The following is a 25,750-nucleotide window of genomic DNA, read 5'->3' as shown; positions in this document are numbered from 1 at the left end:
GTTCTAAATTGCTTCTGTGATTCAGATGCACTGCCCGGGATGACATCCGCTGTACTACATGTTTCAGTCGTAATCTCATCCAATCCTCTGGAGTCAGAAGAGATCTAAGTTTAAATCCTGGCTTGATGAAGTAGGTGGTATGTTCTCCATTTCATAGATAAGAAAAACCAAGGCTCAGAGAGGTGAAGTAACTTGCCCAAGGTCACACAGGCTGTCAGTAGTAAAGCTGGGATTCCTACCCAGCTTTGACCCTGAGCCTGAGGGACAAATTCTTGGCTGTGTATTGGAGAGGAGTGGGTCAGCTGCCCAAAGAAATGGCCTGGCCACTGGCCTTCCCTATAGGGTAGCAGCTCGAGGAACCAGAGGGCTTGCAGCGGAGCCCAGCCAGCTGAGCCAGAGTCTGGCAGTGCTTCCTGAGCTGCAGGGAGCTGACGTTTTCTCAGAGACACGCCGTGGACCCCAGGAAGGATCCTGTGTCAGAGTTCAGATGAGACATCAGGAAGGATTTCATGCTCCCAAATTCTGGAAACACTGCAGAGTTAGCTGGCTCTAAGATACTTTATAAAATCTTTCTCTAAGAAATCTTTCAGGATTGCTACTTGGACCTGTGTTAATAAATACCTGGGGACACACAGCCTTATCCCCACTCCATCTGGTCTCCCTGCTCTCAAAGGTTGAGACTGGGTCCTTGTGCCTCTTATCTGTAAAACATGGATAGTTACTTCCTACCTGCCTGCCTATCCCACTAGGGAATCTCACTGGTTAAATAAGGTAACAGAGGAGAAGCTGCCCAACCCAGCTCCTCCCTGTGAGTTCTTCCAGGCAACTGACTGCTGGGCTTTCAGCACAATGAGGTCCGTATCTGCAACCATGTGCTAGGCACTTCCACATGCCAGGTTATACCCCTTACATCTGTGGCAGGAATGAGGGGAAAGGGAGGGAAGTCAGAGGTAGCTTTGTGTTTGGGAGAAACTTTAAAGGGCCTTTGATTCCAGAAAAGAGAGACCTAGAGTCCTAGCCAGTTTGGCTTAGTGGATAAAGCATCTGCCTGTGGACTGAAGGGTCCCGGGTTCAATTCCGGTCATGCCTGGGTTGTGGGCTTGATCCCCAGTAAGGGGTGTTCAGGAGGCAGCCAGTCAATGATTCTCTCTCATCATTGATGTTTCTATCGCTCTCTCCTTCTCCCTTCCTCACTGAAATCAATAAAAAAATATATTTAAAAAAAATTTTTTTAAAGAGACCGTGAGTTCACTGAGGCAGTGGTTGCAACAACAATAAACTGTCTATATATGAAAGAAACAGGGGTCTCCCTTAGGTGCTAAGTAAAAAGGATGGTAGCTGGTTTGGGGCCTGAAGCAGAGTCCTGGAAGCCCCCATCATCATCGCAGAGGTCAGAGGTCAAGAAGCAGAGGTGTCTGACTCCTGCTTTAAGCCGTTTCCTTCTTTGTGCCAAAATTCCTCTCACTGCCCCCAAGCCGGACATGGAACTCAGTTTACTCTTCAACCAGTCTCAGTGGTGAGTTCATCCTGAGCCAGGGTCACAGAGGGAGCCCAGCCTTGTCTCAAAGGAGGAAGGGGTCCTCGAGTTCAAGGGCCCGAGGCGTGAGGTGGATGTGAGCACTCCCCGGGGAGAAGCAGAGAGGCTGGGTCAGGAACACGACTTCCTGTTGCCCTGGAATGGAATGCTCACTTTTCCTATTTGGACATGAACGATGGGACCCCAGAAGGCTGGAAAACATGAAGAGACTCAGAGTCCCCAGGTTATTTCAAGAACCCTGTGAGAGAGTGACCATTACAACGAAGAAACAAAGCCTAAGAGAGCAAAGCTGCCTCCTGAGGCCCAACAGTTCACAGTAGCAGAGCCAGGGTCAAACCGGGGCCTGGCAGCTCCAAACGCCCAGCGTGGTCACCACCAGACTAAAGCTCCCCAGCTTCTACCCCTGAGCCCCTCCTCCTGCCAGGAATGGCTCAGTGCCCTTCCCTGCCTCCTCCCTCTGATGCCCTGTCTCCTCTCTCAGTTGGCAGGGGTTCCTCCAAAAGATGAGTAGGAACACTTTGCCTCCTAGAGCCACACTGTGCCCCTCAGCAGCTAAGCTCTCCTTTCTAGCTGGTGGCCCCGCCCCCAAGGTACCACCTCATCCCAAGGTGGGAGGGTCATTCCATTTCCCTCCAGGCCTTGTGGCCAAGTTACCAGGGGCCAGCAGCTCAGGGTCCAAGATTAGGGTCCTGAGTGAGGCCTCAGGGTTAGATGCCGGCAGCACGTGGGTGGGGTGGCAGGGAGGCAGTGCCAGCCCTGGACGTGGATTAGACACAGGACAGCAGGGCTCTCGGCAGGTCGTCCGGTAAACCACCAAGAGCGCTAAGCAATAGGACCCACTTCTTTCTCTGTTCTCTGGAGGGGACCCGAGGGTCAGAGGCAGTAAGAAAATCCTAGGCAGCTTGGCACCTCAAAGAGAACACTGGACCAGGAATCAGAAGCCGTGGGTTTAACTCCCAGCTCTGACACTAAAGTTGGAAAGTAGTGAAGTTCTCTGAGCTTCAGCTTCCTCATCTGCAAAATGGGAAAAAGACCTACCAGCTCAGAGGATTAAGCCAGGTGATGCCCCCAGCCCCACCCTGTGCCTGTACAAGATAATTCCTAGTACCCAGAGAGCTCTTTGCCATTCTTCCCACCCTGCCTTCTCTTCAGAGGACCGCATTGGCCTTGGTTCTGAAACGGGGCTTCCCAGAGGTTCCTCAGGGGCTGTGTGAGGGAGAGGGAGGAGGGGCAAGTGGACTTCCGCGCCCCTTTCATCCTCCTTTCCGTACCCGCACCTTCACTTTGGCTTGTTTGTGTCCAGTCCCCCACCCCACGATAATCTACTTTTTTAAAGTTTTGCTGCTTAAATAGTAAACTCTGCTGAAGTAGATCAGGAGAAGGCACGCTTTTCCCACAAAGAGCCAGATGGTAAATATTTTAGGTGTTGTGGGCCAAGAAGCAAAATTAAGGGTATTATGCAGTCCTTATACAACAAAGGAGAAAACAAAATTTCAATAAATATTTAATTGACGGGATTAAATATATAATGAGAATTGAGTTTTGTTTTGTCTGGGTTTTTTTGTAATACAGGTTTTCCAATGAGAAGAATAGAATTTGCGGTGGGCGGGGGGGGGGGGGGGCGCAGGGATTGGGGAGGATAACATTTTGTTTAATTAGGTTCCAGAGTTAGTGGTCCCTATCATTAAATCTATTGGAACCGTTCCTCTATAAAACCCATTCTTGGCTCCAGGGCCATTCACAAACAGGTGGCAGACAGATTTGGCCACAGAGCTGTAGTTTTCCGTCCCCTGGACTAGACATTGTAGGAGCCCTTGCAGGTTCAAGTACTTGGGCTCTAAAGCCTGTTGAAGCCTGCTTTGGGTCTGGGGCAATCTCCAGAAGAGAGACCTGAAGGCTGCAGCCATCACCTCTGTGAGAGGCCCTGGGACTGCAGCCTCCCACACTGCCAGAGCCCTGGGGGCTTTACCACAGCTGAGGGGAGGGGTACCTCAGGGCCTAACTCCTACCACTGCCTCCGCTCTTACCCCTCACTTTCCAGCAAAGGAGAAAACAGGGGTACAGCGCTCTTCTTTGTCCTCAAAGCATCCCTCCCCAAGGAGCCCATCTCTCCCAACAGCACTCTCTCAGAAAGCTTTTAAAAATATATATATATATATTATCTTGAGGAGGGGAAGAGACAGAGACAGAGAGAGAGACAGAGAGACAGAGAGAAAGAAACGTCAATTTGTTGTTCCACTTATTTATGCATTCATTTGTTCTTTTTCTTTGTATGTATCCTGACCAGGAATTGAACCCACAACCTTGGCATATCGTGATGATGCTTTAACCAATTGAGCTACCCAGCCAGGACCTCCAAGAACTTTCTTCTTTTTTTTTTAAATATATTTTATTGATTTTTTTTTTTTTTTTTACAGAGAGGAAGGGAGATAGAGAATTAGAAACATCGATGAGAGAGAAACATCGATCAGCTGCCTCCTGCACACCTCCTACTGGGGATGTGCCCACAACCAAGGTACATGCCCTTGACCGGAATCGAACCTGGGACCTTTCAGTCTGCAGGCCAACGCTCTATCCACCGAGCCAAACCAGTTAGGGCCAAGAACTTTCTTATAGAACCCTGCCCACCAGCTTCTAAAAGTAGAGACAAAGAAGTGGAATCTGGAAACCAAGATGGCGGCATAGGTTAAACACCTAACCTGCAGCCGGGCACAACAATTTCAAAAATACAACTAGAGGTCAGAACGGACATCGTCCAGAACCACAGGAGAGCTGGCGGACTGAAATACCCACAGCTGGGGGGAAGGAGAAGGCCACGGGGACAGTCGGGGAAGCCGTAAAAACCTGAGGTATGGAGAAACGGGCGGAGACACGAGCACACGCGCCCGCGAGGAGGATGGAACCGGAGAGGAGGGGGCGGCTGATGACCTGGCCGGAGTTCACTGGCAGGAAGGAGATAAAGGCTCCGGAGTGCACTGAGCACCGGCTCCGATTGCACTGAACCCCATTCCGGGCGAAACCCTGGGAAACTCACTCACTTTCGCAACTCTGCCGCCCCCGCAGGCCGCCCGGCCCGGGACGCTGGGGACGCCGCCTCAGCGGCGGCGCCCGGAGCCCGGCGGCCTCCCAGCACCCGTCCCCGCCGCGCAGCCCCCGCGCACCGGACGGAGGCCCGGGCGCCCTCTCCGTGCACCTCCCGGCGGCGCTAGACTTCAGTAGAGTTGACTGAATTCAAGGGATTAAGAAGTATAAATTGGGGGGACGCCGCGGCGGCGACGTCCGGAACGCGGCGATGGCGGTGCCTGGAGCTCGGCGGCCGCCCAGCGCCCGTCCCAGCCGCGCGACCCTTGCGCGCCTGGTTCCGCGGGACGCGCGCACCGCGCACCGGACGGAAGCCCGGGCGCCCTCTCCGTGCACCTCCCTGCGGCGCTAGACATCAGTAGAGTTGACTGAAATGAAGGGATTAAGAGGTACAGATTGGGAAGTATGAAAAAGATGGCGGCGGAGGTTAGGGGCTGTTCTGTTGCCTCGCACCCAGCGAAATCGGAGGGGATGAGGTGTGGAGGTGCGTGGGTCAGGCTGGTGGCGGGGGAGAGGGGCTTTTGTTCCAAACCTAGGGGAGATTGGCTCTCCATCACCCTGAAACCCATCTTCTGGCGAACCACGGGAGACCCAGATGTCTGCGGGGAGAGGCGGGACTCTTGCGGAGGTGCGCCCAGCAATCAGTGTTTGCTGCGCTGGAGTGCGGAACGAGGGGACTTAGATACGTGGAAGGCAGGACCAGACTCACAGCCATCTTGGCTCGCCGCACCATGGCCTGTGGGCGCCCTGAGACCCCGCCCCGCCCTGGGACCCGCCCCGCACGTTTTGAAGACCTGCCCCGCAAATCTTGCCGGCACACCTGCGCCCCAAGCAACGGCTTATGCATGTGGGTGGCCTGCCCTCTGGCAGCGGACCAGATGATCTGCTGTTCTAGTCGGACTGCTCCAGGGCCACTCAGACAGGAGGAAGAAACTACAGTTTTTGCTGTAACCCTTGCTGAGTGCCTAAGGCAGTAGCTGATCTACACCCCATTGGAGACCCAGAAACGAGGGCATTTGGTGGTCTGTGGGAGATGACACCAGATTTCAACCACGTGCATAAGGGACACATTCAACGGGAATATTCAGTGAGCACCAAAGCTTTGCTGCACCAAGACCCGGCCCATAAACGTGTCTCCTACACAGCAACTCTTCCTTTATAGACAAAGAGAGCCCCCCCAGTGACACCAACAACAATCAAGACTTAACTATACAAAGGAGGACCAAGATGGAGGCATAGGGCGGAAGCCTGATTGTTGCCTACCACAACAACTTTGAGGCTACGACAAGAGAGCAGAGCAGACACCATCCAAGACCACCATAGGGCTGGCTGAGTAGATGCTCTACAACTAGAATAAAAGAGGGGTATGTGGGATGATGCTGATGCTGGTGACCCAAAGACCACACTTTAAGAACTACGGCTCAGGCGACACAAAAGAACTAAGGCTCAGGCGATACAACAGCGGCCTGGAACGTGCTCGGCGCAGATCCCCCGGCGGTCTCCGGCTGAGGGGACGGCTCCACTGGCAGCCAAGCACGGACAGACGAACCCCTATGAGACATGGGGTGGGAGACTCCGCGCTTGCTGACCTCTGAGTCCGTCAAGAATCTCAACGCCCCGGAAGCGGCCAGGTGCGCATGCTCGGCGACCAGCCACCTATGCAGACCCAAGGGCCGACGCAGCGACGCCAGACTGGCCCACCGCCATGCACCGGGTGCACCGGAGCTTCGCCGAGCCGCCGCCCGACGAGTTCTGAAGCAGCCATACTGGAGCTCTGGAAGGATGGCCAGGGGAATTGCTGAGGGGGGATTGACCGGCAGGAATTGGGATCGGGAAGACGGGGCCCCGCTGAGACCCGGGTGCGGGCGGGGTTGCGCGCCTCTGGGCTCGGGTGTGGTCACACGCCTCTGGGTATAAGTGAGGCCTCACGTCCCTGGGTCTAGGTGAGGCCACATGCCCCTGGGTCCAGGTGAGGCCGGACTCCGGGTCCGGGTGAGGCCAAGTGCCCCTGGATCCGGATGACGCTGGATCCCGTGCCCGGGCGAGGCCAAGCGCCCCTGGGTCTGAGAGAGCCCACACACCCCTGGGTCCAGGCGAGACCATGTGTCCCTGGATCCGGGTGAGGCCGCGTGCACCTAGGCCCGGGTGAGCCCAAGTGGCCCTGGGTCTGGGAGAGGCTAAGCGTCCCTGGGTCCGGGTGAGACCATGTGTCCCTGGATCTGGGTGAGGCCTCGTGCACCTAGGCCCGGGTGAGCCCAAGTGGCCCTGGGTCTGGGGGAGGCCAAGCGCCCCTGGGTCCGGGTGAGACCATGTGTCCCTGGATCTGGGTGAGGCCTCGTGCACCTAGGCCCGGGTGAGCCCAAGTGGCCCTGGGTCTGGGGGAGGCCAAGCGCCCCTGGGTCCGGGTGAGACCATGCGTCCCTGGATCCGGATGAGGCCTCGTGCACCTAGGCCCGGGTGAGCCCAAGTGGCCCTGGGTCTGGGAGAGGCCACACGTCCCTGGGTCCGGGTGAGACCATGTGTCCCTGGATCTGGGTGAGGCCTCGTGCACCTAGGCCCGGGTGAGCCCAAGTGGCCCTGGGTCTGGGAGTGGCCAAACGTTCCTGGGTCTGGGTGAGACCGTGTGTCCCTGGATCCGGGTGAGGCCTCGTGCACCTAGGCCCGGGTGAGCCCAAGTGGCCCTGGGTCGGGGAGAGGCCAAGCGTCCCTGGGTCCGGGTGAGACCATGCGTCCCTGGACCCGGGTGAGGCCTCGTGCACCTAGGCCCGGGTGAGCCCAAGTGGCCCTGGGTCTGGGAGAGGCCAAGCGTCCCTGGGTCCGGGTGAGACCATGTGTCCCAGGATCCGGGTGAGGCCTCGTGCACCTAGGCCCGGGTGAGCCCAAGTGGCCCTGGGTCTGGGAGAGGCCAAGCGTCCCTGGGTCCGGGTGAGACCATGCGTCCCTGGATCCGGATGAGGCCTCGTGCACCTAGGCCCGGGTGAGCCCAAGTGGCCCTGGGTCTGGGAGAGGCCAAGCGTCCCTGGGTCCGGGTGAGACCATGTGTCCCTGGATCCGGATGAGGCCTCGTGCACCTAGGCCCGGGTGAGGCCACGTGCCCCTGGGTCTGGGAGAGGCTAAGCGTCCCTGGGTCCGGGTGAGACCATGTGTCCCTGGATCTGGGTGAGGCCTCGTGCACCTAGGCCCGGGTGAGCCCAAGTGGCCCTGGGTCTGGGAGTGGCCAAACGTTCCTGGGTCTGGGTGAGACCGTGTGTCCCTGGATCCGGGTGAGGCCTCGTGCACCTAGGCCCGGGTGAGCCCAAGTGGCCCTGGGTCGGGGAGAGGCCAAGCATCCCTGGGTCCGGGTGAGACCATGCGTCCCTGGATCCGGGTGAGGCCTCGTGCACCTAGGCCCGGGTGAGCCCAAGTGGCCCTGGGTCTGGGAGAGGCCAAGCATCCCTGGGTCCGGGTGAGACCATGTGTCCCAGGATCCGGGTGAGGCCTCGTGCACCTAGGCCCGGGTGAGCCCAAGTGGCCCTGGGTCTGGGAGAGGCCAAGCGTCCCTGGGTCCGGGTGAGACCATGTGTCCCTGGATCCGGATGAGGCCTCGTGCACCTAGGCCCGGGTGAGCCCAAGTGGCCCTGGGTCTGGGAGAGGCAAGCGTCCCTGGGTCCGGGTGAGACCATGTGTCCCTGGATCCGGATGAGGCCTCGTGCACCTAGGGCCGGGTGAGGCCACGTGCCCCTGGGTCTGGGAGAGGCTAAGCGTCCCTGGGTCCGGGTGAGACCATGTGTCCCTGGATCTGGGTAAGGCCTCGTGCACCTAGGCCCGGGTGAGCCCAAGTGGCCCTGGGTCTGGGAGTGGCCAAACGTTCCTGGGTCTGGGTGAGACCGTGTGTCCCTGGATCCGGGTGAGGCCTCGTGCACCTAGGCCCGGGTGAGCCCAAGTGGCCCTGGGTCGGGGAGAGGCCAAGCGTCCCTGGGTCCGGGTGAGACCTTGCGTCCCTGGATCCGGGTGAGGCCTCGTGCACCTAGGCCCGGGTGAGCCCAAGTGGCCCTGGGTCTGGGAGAGGCCAAGCATCCCTGGGTCCGGGTGAGACCAGGTGTCCCAGGATCCGGGTGAGGCCTCGTGCACCTAGGACCGGGTGAGCCCAAGTGGCCCTGGGTATGGGAGAGGCCAAGCGTCCCTGGGTCCGGGTGAGACCATGCGTCCCTGGATCCGGATGAGGCCTCGTGCACCTAGGCCCGGGTGAGCCCAAGTGGCCCTGGGTCTGGGAGAGGCCAAGCGTCCCTGGGTCCGGGTGAGACCATGTGTCCCTGGATCCGGATGAGGCCTCGTGCACCTAGGGCCGGGTGAGGCCACGTGCCCCTGGGTCTGGGAGAGGCTAAGCGTCCCTGGGTCCGGGTGAGACCATGTGTCCCTGGATCTGGGTGAGGCCTCGTGCACCTAGGCCCGGGTGAGCCCAAGTGGCCCTGGGTCTGGGAGAGGCCAAGCGTCCCTGGGTACGGGTGAAGCCAGATCCTGGGTCCGGGTGAGGCCGTGCGCCCCTGGATCCATCCGGGTGAGGCTGGGTCTCAGGCCCGGGTGAGAACACGCGCCCCTTGGGTATGGGTGAGGCCACGTGCCCCTTAGTCCGGGTGACGCCGTGCCCCTGGGTTCGGCCGAGACCAAACCAGAGGGAGTCGGACCTCCGTTACCACCATTTGTCCACCATCCAGAGCTGAGGGGTCAGTGCTGACATGTACACATAAGGAACTACTGGACATCGAAATTGGGTCTCAAAAGAACTGTTGGTCCAGGGGGAAGCTCACTACAGATTGATTCATTTGCCTGTCAGCATAAATATTATTGCTCGTCTCACATTCAGTTCTTATTAGTATATATCTAGTGACATATGATCTCGTTCATCTAGAGGAAATGATGAACAACATAGACTGAGGAACAAGAACAGAACCAGAAGCAAGGAGGCATCGATCGGACTATCGGGCCTCAGAGGGAGGATAGAAGAGGGGAGGGGGAGGGAGGGGGAGGGGGAGAGTTCAACCAAAGGACCTGTATGCATGCATATAAGCCTATCCAACGGTTAAGTTCAACAGGGGATTGGGGCATGCGTGGGGAGAGGGGTGGGATGGGAATGGGGGGATGAGGACAAATATGTGACACCTTAATCAATAAAGAAATTAAAAAAAAAAAAAAAAAAAAAAAAAAAAAAAAAAGAAGTGGAATCTGCTCTAGCTGGTTTGGCTCAGTGGATAGAGCATCAGCCTGTGGACTGAAAGGTCCCAAGTTTGATTCTGGTCAAGGGCACATGCCCAGGTTGCGGGCTCAATCCCCAGTGTGGGGCGTATAGGAGGTAGCCGATCAATGATTCTCTCTCATCATTGATGTTTCTATCTCTCCCTTCCTCTCTGAAACCAATAAAAAAATATATATATATAAAGAAGAAGAAGTGGAACCTTTTGCTTGAGTTCTGGGGTCTCCCAAAAACCTTGATCTCCTCTACCTGGGGGGGCAGGAGGCAAAACCATCCATCTATGGGGAAGACCTCTGTCTCTGGTCCTGATGGGTCACTAAGTTTTCTGGGCCTTATTTTCATCCTTTATAAAATGGGAATTATTATATTTGCGTTGCCTGCCTTGTGTTGCTATCAGAACTTCAAATTATCCATGAAAATGTAATTAAATGAAAATGAAATGTAAACACCATTAGAAAAGGTAACATAGCAGAGAGAATAAGTTTTGGAATTAAGAGAGAAGCATAGAAAACGTCAACCACTTTCCATTTCCCTACAGCAAAAACAGTAACGTTTCTTTACAAAACTCTTGAACTACCAGAAATACATAAAAACAGTGAGTTTTTGGCAAAGCCCTAAGGAAATCAGCGCATGTTGGTGACCTGGTGAACTGGATCAGTATTTCTAGTTTTAACCATGATACAAATCAGCCATAACCTTTGACCTGGTATTCCACCTCTGGGAATACACCCAGCAGAAATAATGCAGAGAGAGGAAATTAAACAAATATGTCCACAGAAACATTTATTTTTAATAGTGAGAAACAATAGAGGAATGTTAAATAAACTGGGAATGTCTATATAGCAGAATATTATGAAGTTAACAAAAATATGTACTATATATATATATATATTTTTTTAAGTGGGTATTCTTCAAAAATATCAATGTCAGGCCCTAGCTGGTTTGGCTCAGTGGATAGAGCGTCGGCCTGTGGACTGAAGGGTCCCAGGTTCGATTCTGGCCAAGGGCATAAGCCTGGGTTTCGGGCTCGATCCCCAGTGGTGGTTGTGCAGAAGGCAGCCAATCAATGATTCTCTCTCATCACTGATGTTTCTATCTCTCGCTCTCTCTCCCTTCCTCTCTTAAATCAATAAAGAAATACATACATACATATATATATATATATATATATATATATATATATATATATATTTTTTTTTTTTTATTTTTTATTTTTTTAAATATCAGTGTCAGGCAAATCAAAGGAGGGCCAAGGAGCCATCCAGAGTGCAGGAGCCTAAAGAAATACAACAACGAAATGCAATGGATGATCGGCACTGGACCTGGTTCTGCCGGGAGAAAAACAGCTATAAAGTGCACTAATGGGAAAATTGACAAAACCGGAACAAGAATGAGAACTTAGATAAAAATATGATATCAGAGTTAAATGTCCTGAATTTTAAAACTGTACTGTGGCTATGAAAGAGAATAACCACGTCCTTAGGAGACGCATAATGAAGTGTTCAGGGATAATAAGGCAAAATGTCTACAACTGACTCTCAAATGGTTTAGAAACATTAATAAATAGATAGTTAGATAGAAAGGATGGTAGGAAGGAGGGAAGGAGAAAGGGGGAGAGGAGGAGAAGGAGTTGGGGAGAGGAATGAAGAGAGACAGGAAGTGACAAAATGTTAAAAATTGGGGTATCTGGATAAAGTGTGTATGGGAGTTCTGTTATTCTGAAACCTTTTTATTAAATTTGAAATTATTTCAAAACAATAATTGTTTTCATTTACATAGACTCTGGATATATGAAAGGTATAAATAAAAGAATGCTGAGTGTAAAAACAATACAACACAAAAATGTACATGCTGGCGACAAGTAGAAAAGCAAGTGTACACAGTACATATAGGCATATAATGCTTTCAATTACCCCACACAAGTACCTCTCTTCAGCTCTTAGAGTTCTCATAAAGCAAACTGAGCTCAATGAGACCTACCCTGGGGCAGGGGATTTGCTCTCTGCGCCAGCTTGGGACTGAAGCGTGTGCAATGCAGCCACTTTGTCTGAGTGGCTTTGTGCTTTGTTTTCCTAACAAAGGCTGATAAAAGCGGCTCTCTCCCTCATCCGTGGCTTCTGTCATCCAGGGCTCTCTGCAGTCACCTGTTCTCTTGGTGGCCCCATCCCTTCAACCCTCTGCACGTGCCCTCTTGCCCACTCCCAGGCCTGCTGCTCCTCAGTGGGTAGTATAAACCCTTACTTCGAGGCAGTTACCTGCTATTTCCCGGATTAGCCTGTGAAAAGCTGCCCCACCTAGGGTTAGAGCTTCCTCCTCTGAACGAATAGCACATGTTTGGGGGAGGGGTGTGGAACATTAGCTCATGGCCTGTTCCATCTTCTTATTTGATTAGCTTTTGAGAAGAGTACCCCTGTTCCCCAACTTTTAGAGACTGAGTTTCTTTATGCCTAAAATGGGAATAATAGCTGCTTCCCAAGGTGTTACAAAGATTAAATACAAGAATGTATATCTAGCCCTGGCCGGTTCGGCTCAGTGGTTGAGCATCAACCTGTGAACCAGGAGGTCATGGTTTGATTCCTGGTCAGGGCACATGCCCAAGTTGTGGGCTCAATCCCCAGTAGGGGGTGTGCAGGAGGCAGCCGATCAATGATTCTCTCTCATCATTGATGTTTCTATCTCCCTCCCTTTCCTCTCTGAAATCAATAAAAATATATTTTTTAATGAATGTATGTAGGAAATGGGGGTAATCTTTGTGTTTCGTTTCCCACTATGTGTGTGGGGAATCCTGGACGTTCATGGACTCCAATACCTTTGGAAGCTGGGGGGCTTGGCTGATGTTATCTGCCTCAGATTGAACTCAAGGCAGGTTCCAGACAGCTCTGCACTTACCTGATGGGTATCTGTGGGAGCTGAGCACTTAGTATAAAAGGCCTGGGCTGGACACTATGGCGGCAGGGAGGGGGAATGGATGGATAAAAGATGAAGTATGCAGGGAAAAGCCTTCAGTCCTGAGGGGAAGATGACCAGGTGGACCCTTTGTGTAACATGAGATGTGATGACATTAGCACTTAATAGAGATGTGGGTCCAGGATAAGAGGTAATTAAATCCACGGAAGGGGCAGGGGTAGGGTGGGGTGGGTCATGAGAGGCTTTGCCAGGGAGACAGCCTTTGATCTGGACCTTGGAGGAAACGTTTAATTTTTCCAAGAGTGAGGGAACAGCAAGAACAGAGGGAAGGGGCGAGTTTTGGAGGATCTCTGGCCTCCGTCTCAGTGCTGCAATGATTCTCAAAATAGGAGATCTAATGTGAAGCTGGCTTCAAAGAGCTGACAGCCCAATACAAGCCAACGTGAGACAGGATAGGCCTAATCTCAGTCCTGGGCAATCCCAGGGCTGTGGGCGCTGCTCCTTGGCCTCCCGGACCTGCCCCGGTAGCTTAGCACTTGGGGGAATGTTAACTCTGAGCATATGTGTACCTCAAGTAGACACAAAAGAGGAGGGGAATGTGAGGACATGAGAAATAGCTGTCGAAAGATTAGAAGGTAAAACAGAAATAAAAATAGCTGCTGTACTAAGGCTACTAATCTCTTATTGGCTTAAACTGTCTTCTTAGATTTTTTATTTAAAAAAAAAACTTGCATCCAAAATAAGTCTCACAGATCGATATACAAGGCTGTAAAAAGATATTCAGTGCTTTTCATTAAGTGAAAAAGCAAGTTGTAGACTTATGGTCGTGTGGTCCCATCTGGGTCCACTTACGCACTTGCTTTGCTTAGGAAAGTTCTAACAGGCAGCAGAAGAACATTATTATCAGAGTTTTCCTGTGGGTGTGAGAGGTGGAGGGAGAGCAGAGGGAATTCTACTTTAACTCATCATAACTTTATGACATTTCCCATGCATCACCTCTGTAATAAAAAAATTTTTTTTTCATTTAAACAGAAATAGTAAAGTCCCTTTGCTTCAGAAAAGCCTTTCCCTGGAAAACCCTTTTCGCAAGGACCGAGACAGGTAAACCACTATTACTGTTGTGTTCTATAGTGCTGTGTGGCTAGACTGGGCTATAGCACCCAGTCTGAGTAAACCTGAGCTCTACACATTTCCTGAAGGTTTTTATTTCTCTCACAAAGAGGTTGCCCAGGCTAAGCTGAGTGTGTGGTGAATGATCTTAACGACAGAGGACCCCATTAGAGACTCAGGTCTGGCTGACAGCCCTGTTAGTATGGCCACCCCTGACAATTCCTCAGCTCCCAGGAAGGATGAGGCTTGAGAGCAGCGGACCCCTCCCTGTCCCAAAGCTCCTGCCCCTACACAAGGAGATTCCGCAGGGTCAGTACCTAGCAGGGTGCCTTGCACTTGTGAGCCTCCTGGAAGTAGCAGGGCTTACGGCTGCTGTCCTCACCAGGGAGGGAAGAGGGGATGATAGGATGTGGGGGTGATAGTGAGGTAGGCTCCCTGAGAGAGGTGGGGAGTGTGGATAAAAGTTGAATGTACATATGGATAGTTTTTCCTGTTTGTTTAAACCAGCACAATGTAGCTGAAAAGCTTCTTTAAATTCCGCCTCCTATTCTGCTTGCTTTGTGGCCTTAGACAAATCACCTCCCCTCTCTGGGCCTCACTTTCCTTGTCTATAAAATGGAGATTTGGACTAAATTCTTGTCAAGATCCAGTTCAACAGTAACATTGAATAATTTTATGTTAATAAAATAGTCTGATCATCTAAGTCCGTGGTCGGCAAACTGCAGCTCGCGAGCCACATGCGGCTCTTTGGCCCCTTGAGTGTGGCTCTTCCACAAAATACCACGGCCTGGGCGAGTCTATTTTGAAGAAGTGGCGTTAGAAGAAGTTTAAGTTTAAAAAATTTGGCTCTCAAAAGAAATTCCAATCGTTGTACTGTTGATATATGGCTCTGTTGATTAATGAGTTTGCCGACCACTGATCTAAGTAAAAGAAACCACTACAGGAAGAAGAAACCACTGATTATTGCATGCTGTCTTTACTGGATTACCTTGTGTCCTTGTGCATGCGGTAGTCAACACGGGACCTAACTACCAGCGCCCTTCCTCTAGGGAATGTCACTCCTTCCAAAATGCTCACCTCCTGACTCTGACCCTTGACCTTCAAGGTCAAACAGAAATGACCACCCTACCATATATTCTCCCCCACTCCCCAGAAGCATTCAAAATGAAGGAAAAAAACAAGTTTGTGCTCTGTGGGTCCTTATGGTGTGGCCAGAGCCCTAGACTCGGAGTCAGACCTCCAGTCCCCACATGGTCTATCACTGGCTAACCATGTGACCTTGTACAAGCCACTTCCTCTCTCCGATCCTAGCCTTGTCTATAAAATGAGGGGTTGAGTGGCTTTTTCTTTATGAGCTCTACTCTAATATACCCCTGCTCTGCCCTAGGTGGCTACCCAGTCTGGTTGAGGCCAGCATCTGCAAGCCAGCATTTCTCCAACCGCTCCAGCATCCCCAGCAGGCTGCTGCCAAAATGTGAGTGCAGCCAAGTGTCTGCCCTCAGCACAGGGAGCCAGAAATCAGGTGAGATGTGCAGGGTCAGGAGCGGTCCCAGCCGAGCTCGGGACTCTCCAGCCAGGGCACGCTGTCCCCATCCAAAGCTGGATGCTGCAGCGTTTCTCACAGATGTTCTTACTTGTAGAACAAGGACAAACAAGGCCTCCGAATGGATCAAAAACATGTGCTTCAGGGACCAGACAAGGGCAGGAAGGGAAGTAAAAGATTCTTTGCTTGTTAACACATGGTCTTAGCTAAGGTATAACATACCTACAGGAAAATGTACATGTACATGAACATGAACGGCTTGATCTATTTTCATGACACGAACACAGCAGTGAAACAGGCACCCCGATCAAGAAACAGAACAATCCTTATGCCCCACAAGTCCCCCTTGTGCCCCCTTCCAGTCACTAGTCCCCCAAACAATCACCATCTGACTTCTAGCATATCTGATTCACTTCGCCTGTTTCAAACTTTACACAAATGGAATTATACACTATGGACTCTTTGAGTCTGGCTTCCTTTACTCAACATTATGTGAGTTTCATCCATCAGTACAGGTGAAAAAGAAAAGTGACTGTCATTCATTTTCATTGTTGCATAGGAAGGACTTCATGAGGAGCTAAAATAAACAAGAAAGCCCTGAGTGCAGGCCAGGGTACTCACTGATAGCCCAGGAAGCAGGCGTACACACAGCTCTCTCCAAAATAAGAATGACGGCCCCCTCCACGTGCTGTTTTCCTGCAGAGTCCTACCCCTTCCTCCTAGGGAGAGGTGGGAGGCAGGACCTTGATGCCTCAAATTTACTTCAAAGGCCAGAAGCTCTTGTTCACTGAACATGTACCCTGTGCTCGGCTCTGTGAGGAACACCATAGACTCAAGCATCTCGTTTAATCCCCACAACTGTGAGGTCGGTACTGTTATCATTCCCATCACACAGGTAAGAAAACTGAGGCCCAGAGAGGTTGAGTAAGTTGTCCTAAGTTTGCAATCTGTATGCCCCTAAGGCCAAACCTCTCCACCATTCTGTGTTGACAGGGAGCTTGCTGGCTGCATCAGGCCCCACCTATGTCTCCAACCTCATCTAGCACCGCTTGCCCCCAGCTCTCATTCTGAGGCCACACTGGCCTCTTGTCAGTAGCTCAGGCCCCAGGCTCTTCCCCATCTCTGGGCCTATGTCCATGCTGTTGCCTCTACCTGCTTATTAACCCCTCAGTTCTCCAGTTAACAGGCTCTTGCTCAGAGCAGCCTTCCCTGACCCTCAGTCTAAACCTGCATCCCCTAGTCTCTCTTAGGGCACCCGCTCTCTCCTTCATAGCCCTTTCCACATGCTAAAATGATGTATCTGTGCCCTTATTCACTTGTTTAGTGCTTTTCTCCACCAATGGAGCATAAGCTGCAAGAGGACAGGAATATTCCTGCTTGTGTACCCCTACATTGGGCAGTGCCTGGTACACAGCAGGTCCTTAATAGTATGTTAAGGGGAGGAGAGAAAGGTAGGCCTGTCCCTTCAGAAGCTGAGCAGTCATCTGGAGGCAGTTCTATTTCCAGCTTGTTCATGGCCTCAGGCAAGACCTTTCCCTCTCTGAGCCTCAGTTCCCTCCACTGTCAGATGGAGGGCCTCTTAGAAAGGACCTCTAATGGCCTTCCAGCTCATCTGACCTCTAGACCACAAATCCTAGCATGTCAAGCCATTCCAAAGGCCTCTACTGCCTCTCACCCACTCCAGGTCTGGTTAGCACTTTAGAAAAGTAGGTGGGGTCCCTGAAGGCTCCCCAGGCTGCGAGATACATGGGGCCTTCACACCCTGTTACAGGGAAGGATCAGAAAACGTGAGATCTCTCTAGTTCTAATAGCTCCAATACAGTGCGCGGGGAAAAGACAGGACTAGGGAGGAATAACAGATGGATTCCCTAGGAAGCTGCTTCTACTTCCTTCTTCAAAGTCTCCCTCCTCAGTTCCCAGCTCTGGTGCCAGTCCCATCCAACGCCACCCCTGTTATGTGTGTGCCCCCTCCCCGCCCCCACAACACACACACACACACACACACACACACACACACACACACGCTGGAGCTCCAGGAAGGTAGAGACTATCTGTGTCCTCCTTGTCTTTGTACCCACAGCTCTTAGCACAGACCGCTACACACAGGATGTGGCTAAGGTTGGGCCACTGAATCAAATGCCACTGGCAGGGTCTGCTGCTGAGGATGCCACTTTACCCTTGGTGTCCCCAAGGTCAGGAGAAACCGAAGGTCAGAGAGCCTGGCCTCTCTTCAGAGGCAGACTCCTACTGCCACCCTCAGCCTCTGGCCCTCCGTCCTCCTCCCACCTTTCACCGGGCCCTGGATTGCCTGTGTCAGCCCGTCTCCGAAATAAGGCAGACAGGTCATCCCCTCCTGGGGTCTCTGCAGCACTTGCTCCCATGCACCCAGCCATCCAGTCACCCAGGACAAGCACCGCCTGAACTTGAAGCACCTGCACCTCCCATTCTCCTCAGAGTCTGGCTCTGTTTTGTCTTTCAGAATTAAAGTAAGTAAAGAATTAGTCCTGACCCACGAACTCTATAAAGAGAAAGGGACTCCTGCTTTGCCTCTTGGATACAGGGAGGCCCTAAACCCACAGGTTTTTACTTTGCTGGGCGTGTGAAAGGCTGAGGTTGGGTATACTGGTGAGCACGTGGGAGTGTGCAAGTGCCGTGCTCAAAGGACAGAGCACAACAGGTGTGCAGTTACAAACTGAGCTGGCCAGACCTGGTTATGTCACTTGCTGGCTGAACAACTTTGGGCAACTTGCTTAAGCGCTTGAGACCACAGTTTCCTCATCTGGAAAACAAAAGTAAAACAATTCCCATTTCTTCCGACCAGCATGGCTCAGTGGTTGAGCATTGACCTATGAACCAGGAGGTTCGATTCCCAGTCAGGACACATGCCCGGGTTGTGGGCTCAATCCCCAGTGGGAGACATGCAGGAGGCAGCCGATCAATGATGCTCTTTCATCATTGATGTTTCTATCTCTCTCTCCCTCTCCCTTCCTCTCTGAAATCAATAAAAATATTTTTTAAATATATACATATATACATATATATTTAATTTCCCATCTCATGCACTGTTGTGAGAATGAAACTTCAGGACTACTGTTCTATAATCACTAAAACACCGTCTAAATAGTAGCATCTGTTAGAAACGAAGCAAGAAGAGAGCTTTGGGAAAATCTTCATCTCTCTCCAAATAGGGACTACTTTCAGGTCTCAGAGGTTAGCTCTGGTTGTGTTCCGTGTTTAGCAAACCTGAAAAGACACCCAGTAACTCAGATCCTCCGAACCTTCATGGCTATGTTCCTGTGGCTTGTTACTCAATGCAAATCCACTTTCAGGAGGATTACTTCACCTCCCAATCAGGCTCTGAGCTTATGAAACAAAATCCTGGGAGCCTCGGAGAATGTCAAGTGGGACTCAGAGAAGAAAACCACAGGTCAGGTCTCAGTCCAAAGTCTGAGGAGGGCTTCGTGAGAACAGTAACAGATAAACCAAGAATCGTTTGGATTCACCATAACTCTCAGCCAGAATATACTGAAAACACAGAGCTCAACAATTCTAGCCCCTTCTACCCGTGTCTTTATTTTCAGAGAGATGATTATTTGCAGAGCCTCCCATAAAGATGAATAAACCTCAGGATTACTGACAGCTGTCAGAGGGGAGGGGGGTTGGGGCTGAATAAAAAACGGTGAAGGAATTAAACAAACAAAACAAAACAAAAAACAAAAAAACCCTCATAGACATTGGGTGGTGAATACACACTACAATATACAGATGATGTTTTATAACATTGTACACCTGAAAGTTATTACTTTTATTAATATCACCCCCCAATAAATTAAATAAAAATTAAATAAATAAACTTCAGGATTGTTTTTAAAGCTTCCCACGAGTTCTGTGACAAGATCCACTGACAAGTGCACCGAGAGCAGCGTATCCTTGCCTCCCTCCGGCATCCCCTCCGCCTCTCCCGGCCTCTTACCTCCCCAGCTCCTCTCCGATGTCGTAACAGTCCTCCACCTTCTGCTGCTTGAAGGCCTCCATGTTTGGGCTCCTCATTGAGGCCTGGAGCATACAGCCCTGAAAGTGAGATTAGGACAGGTGTGTAAATTGGCACAAGCCTAAGAGTCTGAGCCTGAAAGTAATCAGCCCCAAGGGAGCTGATAATTTCACAATAATCCACAGTCCTCGTTCAAGAACTGCCCTGCTCTAGCACTTGTGACCCACGCGGCATGGTTCTGATTTGATTTAGAGGAACTCATATTTGCTCGGAAGATAGAAAAAGAGTCCTCACTTATTCAGCTCTGCTCTCAACAAGTTCAGAGCAACAGAACCATGCCAACTTCAGCGACTTGTTCTCAGGAAATTCAGGTCCGCTGGGGAAGGAGGCAGCCGCGAGGCAGGAGAAAGAGCACTCGTTTCTTGAGTCAGAAGATCTGGGTTCCAGTCCTAGTTTTGACTGGATAAGTCATTTAAACTGTGGGAGACTTAGCTTCCCTGTCTGTAAGAGGGGCTAACACTGTAAAAACCAACAGCAAATCATGACATTATCTCATAAACTGTAAAAGCAGTCAAAAGGTAGGGGATTTTCATGACCTCAGCTCTCTCCGGGCTGCGCCACCTGAAAGCGAGTCTGAACTGATTGTAAGCTCTCTCACTCATCACCCCGAGGGAAAGATGGGCGGGAGTGCTGAGACAAATAACAACAGGCATCCGGAGCCGGGAGGCTGAGGTGCTGGTTCCGGTTTTGCCCACAGCTAGCTCTGTGACCTCATCTCTTGTCCGAGGAGCTTCAGTTTCCTCATCTGTCGAATGGAGCTAGCTCTGCTGCCCAGGGCGCCGCACTGAGAGCCAGGGCAGCTCTGCGCCGAGAGAGTGCTGACCGCTCCCCCAGGAGAGACTGCCTGCACCTTGCCCTGGGGTCCCCCGCGCCAAGGAGCTCACCCATTCCTGGGACAGCCACACGTCACCCTCAAGGGCAGGGCCCAGGACACAGTGTGCAAGTCACAAAGATAACACCGGCTGCCTGTGGATGTGTCTTTCAAGAGTCATTATCACGGGCCTCTCAGAGCTCATTTAGGCTAAGCGTTGGCAGCTTTTCTCCTGCCTGCCAATCAGATACCAACCACGCCCGGGCCCCATGAACCCCAAAAGACTGTTTTCACCAGGCTGGGTGGAGGCCCCATTACGTAAGGGCATGTCTCATCAATGTCAAGTGGCTGGAGCTGTTCTAACGCTCAGGCGGTGTGTGCATTTCACCCTCTTTTCTCCATTTCTAGTCCCCTGCAAACTAGAGCTCTGTTACCAGGATGCACACACATCCCTGAAGACCTCCAGACCGCACTGGCCCGGCACCCAGGCCTTTCTCTCAGGTCACCTGCCGACCTCCTGCCTGTGGGCGCTCATGGTCCACCACACACCTCCTTCCTGCTGTGTCTTCACTCTGTGCTCGGCCAGGGCCCAGCGAGGATGGGATACGGAAAGGAGCAGGCTCCAGGAGCCCGTGCTAGGCTAGTCTGGTTGTACGTCAGCCATGTGACTCACAGCAAGTTGGCACCCTCTCCGAGCCTCAGTCACCCTCATCCGTAAACAGGGGTGATAACATTGATCTCGCCTACTTCACACAGCTGTGTAAGGGCCCATTGTGATAGGGGCATAAACTGCTGGGCAAAAAGAAAGAGGATGATTGTTACTGTTATAGTTAGACTCATCCCAGACGACCGTCTGTGTTTCTGCTTCCCACAGCCATTAAGACAACCAATGCCGTTCCTTTCTTGAGGAAAGGTCTGGGATCCTCCTGGCAAATTTGGCTCAACCAGAATCAGGAGTCCAACCCATCCTGGCAAGTCTCCTGAGACAAGCCCAGTGGGTGGCAGGACTGCTACCCACCATCTTCTTGGTGCTGAAAACATCCTTCCAAATAAACCTTTTGGGTCAGGTCCTTGCGGGGCAGGGGTAGGGGTGGGTCGCAGGGAGGTGAGGCTACTAATTTCACACAGCTAGATGGAAGCAGAAAAGTCCAAAAAAATCCTGTTGGCAGATACCCTGAGAGTGGCCCCCGGAACAGCTACGATCTGCCATTGGCACGAGGCCAGGGACATTTGTTATCAGGAGCTGAGCTGGATTTGAAGCAACCCCAGCTCCCCAGCAAAAGGTTAAGCCCCATCCTTGGGCTCCACATCCTGGATGGCTGGGGTGAGGGCAGGGGGACCCCAAGGGCAAACAAGGCCCACCAGTTTGGCCCCCAACTCACCTTCCCAACCTTAGTCCCCCTCCCCACCACGTAGCCTATCTTACAGCCAAAATAGACCTTTCCCATTCTCCCAAAACAATGGAATTACTAAACAACAATGAGAATAAACTACTGCTATCTGCAACTACATGGATGAAACTCACAAACAAAATGTTGAATGAAAGAAGCCAGACACGAAAGGCTTCATAATGTGTGATTCCACTTGGGCAAAACCACTCTATGGTGCTAGAAGTCAGAACAGTGGTTGTCCCTGGGGGAGCGATTGTGCCTGGAAGGAAACACAGGGGGGTTCTGGGTGCAGGCAATGCTGCTCCCTGATCTGGGTGGTGGTTCCATGGGTTTGTATGATATATACTTATTTTGTACACAGTTTTACATAGTTAAAAAGTGAGTCTAATATCTACCTTATGGGGCAGCTGAGATAACATATGTAAAATCTTTTAAGTAGCGTTTGGATGGTCCCTCCTGCCTATGATCTTGGAGCCCCAGGAGGGCAGAGGTTGAGACATTCTCACCTCTGTCCCCTTGTAGTAGCTGGTATACAGCAGGCGCCCCATAAAGGATGATACCTCATCAGGCAAAAACAGCTGATAACAGCCAAAAGCTCTTTCCTCACATCTGTCCCCAAGATGAATTTGCATTTTAGTTTAGAAACATGAAACTAAAAGGGAGAAACTCTGAGGTGGAATTAAAGTCACAAATTAGGACCCAGAGGCACAGGCCCTTTTCTGGGCCTGCCAAGATAAAACCACATGGCAGAGGGGAGGGACACAGCGACAACTTTTGGTTAGAGGCACAGGCCATCAGCTGCAGACATTTCAGCGATGAGGCCCCTCTTAATGCCCATATTTCTCTTAATGGAATCTCCAGAATTCACCTTCCTGCCCCCAACCCTCACACTAGGACAGTGGTCGGCAAACTCATTGGTCAACAGAGCCAAATATCAACAGTACAACGATTGACATTTCTTTTGAGAGCCAAATGTTTTAAACTTAAACTTCTTCTAACGCCACTTCTTCAAAATAGACTCGCCCAGGCCGTGGTATTTTGTGGAAGAGCCACACTCAAGGGACCAAAGAGCCGCATGTGGCTCACGAGCTGCAGTTTGCCAACCACGGCACTAGGCAATACTTCTGAAGGTTAATACAGATTTCCTAGAACCTCACAGAAAGGGGCCTCAAAGGTCATCTGGGGGATTTTTAGACTCTGCTTCAGGAGCCAGCAGTGTGAGGAGGGGACCCAGAGCAGTTCCACTTCATATTAGATGTTTGGGTTCTGTGAAAGAATTCATGGGGGCTGGGGGGTCTGAAAACCACTGCTGTCTAGTCTAACCCACTTGTTTTACAAAAGGAGGAAACTGAGGTCCAGAAAGGAGAAGGGACGTGCTAAAAGCCACACAGCCAGCCCACTCCGGCTGCTCCTCCTGGGCTGCTGTTGACAGCAACTCTGATGGTGGCACCAGGGTTGGGGAAGTCAGTGGCCTCTGAAGGACAACCTAGGACAGTGATGGCAAACCTATGACACGCGTGTCAACACTGACATGCGTAGCCATTTCTGATGACACGCGGCCGCTGAGGCGGCCGCATGCCGAGGATAAAACATTTGCTGCTCCTGAGGATGAAACATTTGCGAAATATTTTTTCCTCAAAGTGACACACTACCCGAGTTATGCTCAGTTTTTTGGCGAAGTTTGACACACCAAGCTCAAAAGGTTGCCCATCACTGACCTAGGAGGAGGCATCCAGGGCTGGAGGATCACCCCATAGGAGAGTCTCTCAACCCTACCAAGCCTCTTCCCCACTGGCCCTAGCTACTCAGCTGAACTCTCAGAGACCCTCACCCCACTTCACCCACGCAAGTCACTGAAATGGGACCATTGCAAGAGGCCATGAGTGATTATCCCTGTATACCTCCCACCCCACTCATCACATTCAGGCTCTGAGGAGGCTTGGGGTTGAGGGGCAGGGGTGGGGGACTCTGGCATTATAGAGCCCCTCCAGGCATTTGAGGCTTTGAGCATCCCAATCTCTGAGGAGGAAGTGGGGCTCAGAGAAGATGAGCCACCTGCCTAAGCTGACGTGAGAAAACTCCCCCTTTCTGATGAAGGTCCAGCTCCACTGGGCAGCCTGCTGGTTCACCCCCACATCCAACAACAGGGGGGCCTAGGGAAATGCTCAGGGTCAGTTCAGGCTTCATTCCTACCAACTGGAAACTTGCCCCAGACCAGCATGCACCACCCACATCCACATCCCCTTGTGCCCCCTGCCCAAGTCTCTCCCAAAACGGCTGAATTATCAGTGGGGCCATTTTGTTATCAGTGGGGCCATTTTAGGTGCTAAAAACACGCCCTGGGAGATGGGTGGTTTGGGAAGAGCAGGACTCTGAAAATATTTATGAAGGGGCCAGGCAGCAGCACCCCTCAATCTCCAGGATTCTTCCAGGAATGCCTTACACAGAGACAGTTAGGAAATGAGTGTCAGAAGCCAGAGCAGCAGCCCCCAACTACTACCACTGGATCCAGAGGACAAGGTGTCAAAGATCTGTGCTCAGTCTACCTGCCCACAGGGACCTTCCCACCTGCCTCTGGCAGCCAACTCTGGCCTCCTCTCCCAGTGTGCACTCCTGACCTACCTCACCTGTGTGGCCTCCATGCTCACCTCTCCTCATTTTCGCCTTCCTAAAGCGAAATGCTAATCATGGCCACATGCCAGGAGACATCCACAATGCCTGGCCCAGAGTCGGGGTCAGCTGCTGACAGCACCCTTCTATGCCTTTCTACCCCAGCCTGCACAAGCCTGCTGGCTGCCCCCGAGCCCACCCTAGCTCTGCCCCAGGCCGGGGTCCTGATGACAGAGCTCAGAGCTGCATCCTGCCGCACAGGAGGCTGACCGTGCACTGAGCAGCCTCCTGCATCACCTGCGGGAGCGAGGGGAGAAGGAGTCCTGCGAGGAGGCGGATGCTGAGAAAACCTGGCTCCTCTTCCCCCGGAAATCTGGGGTACTCTACCCCGTCAAAGGGCTCTAACTTAATGGAAGGAAGTCTGTCTCTCATCTCCTGCCTGGGTGCCAGGCCTCTGCCCCCGTCCCCACTCCCGCCATTAGGGATCATCACATTCAGGGTAGTTTGTCCCCCGGGTCAAACTACCAGGCTTCGGAGTGTGCCCTGGGGGTGCAGCGGGCAGGTCCAGCGAGGCCACAGCGCCCAAGGCCACGGCCGGCCAGACCCGCGGGCGGCGTCAGGAACCCGGGCTGCGGGCTTGGAGAACACGAGAGTGCGTGCCCCGGGCAATTTGCTCCCCCGCCAGCCCCAGCCCCGGGCACCGCTGCGGTCGGGCGTGCGCCCCGTCCTGCCCGTCGAGCCCGCACGGGCGCTACTCACGGCGGAAGGCTGCTGGCGGCGGGCGCGGTGGGCAGGGGGCGCGGCGGGCACGGGGGCGCGGCGGGGTGCGTGGCGCTGGGCTCCGCTCTGCTCCTCGCGCTCCCGGCGCCCTCCGGCCGCCCGCCCAGCCGCGGAGGAGCCGAGGGGCGGAGCGGCCAGCCCCGTCCCAGGCGCCGGCTGGAGGCGCGCCCGGTGACCCAGGACGGGGCTCGGGGCGCCCCCTGCTGGGAGCCCCTCGGGACAGCCCAGGGGTGAGGGCCCAGGGCCCCGAGGTCACCTCCAGAGCTCTGGCAAAGACCTTGCAGGCGTCCTCACCCGCTCTGCAGCTCACGTGCTGTGCGGCCCGGGCAAGTCAGCTAACCTCTGCGCGCCTTGTCTGGAAAGTGATTTAAATGGGCTGATACGTGTGACACAGCCTGGCACAATCGCTCAGAAAATGGTATTTCCTTGCGCACCCCCCCCCCCCCCGCGCCTTCCCAAAGAAAACACACCGTGAGAGAGGAAGTCCCACAAGGGAATAGGCCGTTTCCTCCCTGACACCAGCGTGCGCCCTGACACTGCCCAGATGCTTGTGGGAACCTCACACGCACGTTTCACTGCGGGGTGGGGGCTCCCCTCCTCACCACCTCCCCAGCTTGGGAGCGCCTGGCCCGGCCTGCCCTCTGCGCCCCCAGCCCTGGAATGGTTACTTGGTAGCCACCGCATCAGCATCGCCCCTTC

General features: G+C 52.7%; 1 protein-coding gene across 6 annotated transcripts in view; it reads right to left on the bottom strand.

Annotated features, from left to right (window-relative positions):
- DAPK2 (death associated protein kinase 2) overlaps positions 1–25,402 on the bottom strand; it is a 116,650-nt gene extending 91,248 nt beyond the window's left edge. For 2 of the 6 annotated variants that reach the window (XM_054716161.1, XM_028141961.2), the window contains exon 1: positions 19,382–19,479. In XM_054716161.1, coding sequence (XP_054572136.1) covers positions 19,382–19,473 — 92 coding nt within the window. In that variant the 5' untranslated portion in view covers positions 19,474–19,479. Of the gene's footprint in view, positions 1–19,381; positions 19,480–20,169; positions 20,249–24,796; positions 24,979–25,030; positions 25,284–25,345 lie in introns of those variants that run through there. The other 4 variants (XM_054716158.1, XM_008139142.3, XM_054716159.1 and 1 more) reach the window with 4 other exon arrangements.
- Positions 25,403–25,750: the final 348 nt, after the last annotated feature.

This window comes from Eptesicus fuscus, chromosome 5, assembly GCF_027574615.1.
Source record: "Eptesicus fuscus isolate TK198812 chromosome 5, DD_ASM_mEF_20220401, whole genome shotgun sequence".
Taxonomy (NCBI): domain Eukaryota; kingdom Metazoa; phylum Chordata; class Mammalia; order Chiroptera; family Vespertilionidae; genus Eptesicus; species Eptesicus fuscus.
The sequence above is the reverse complement of the archived record's forward strand: the minus strand, read 5'-3'. Positions and strand labels throughout refer to the sequence as shown.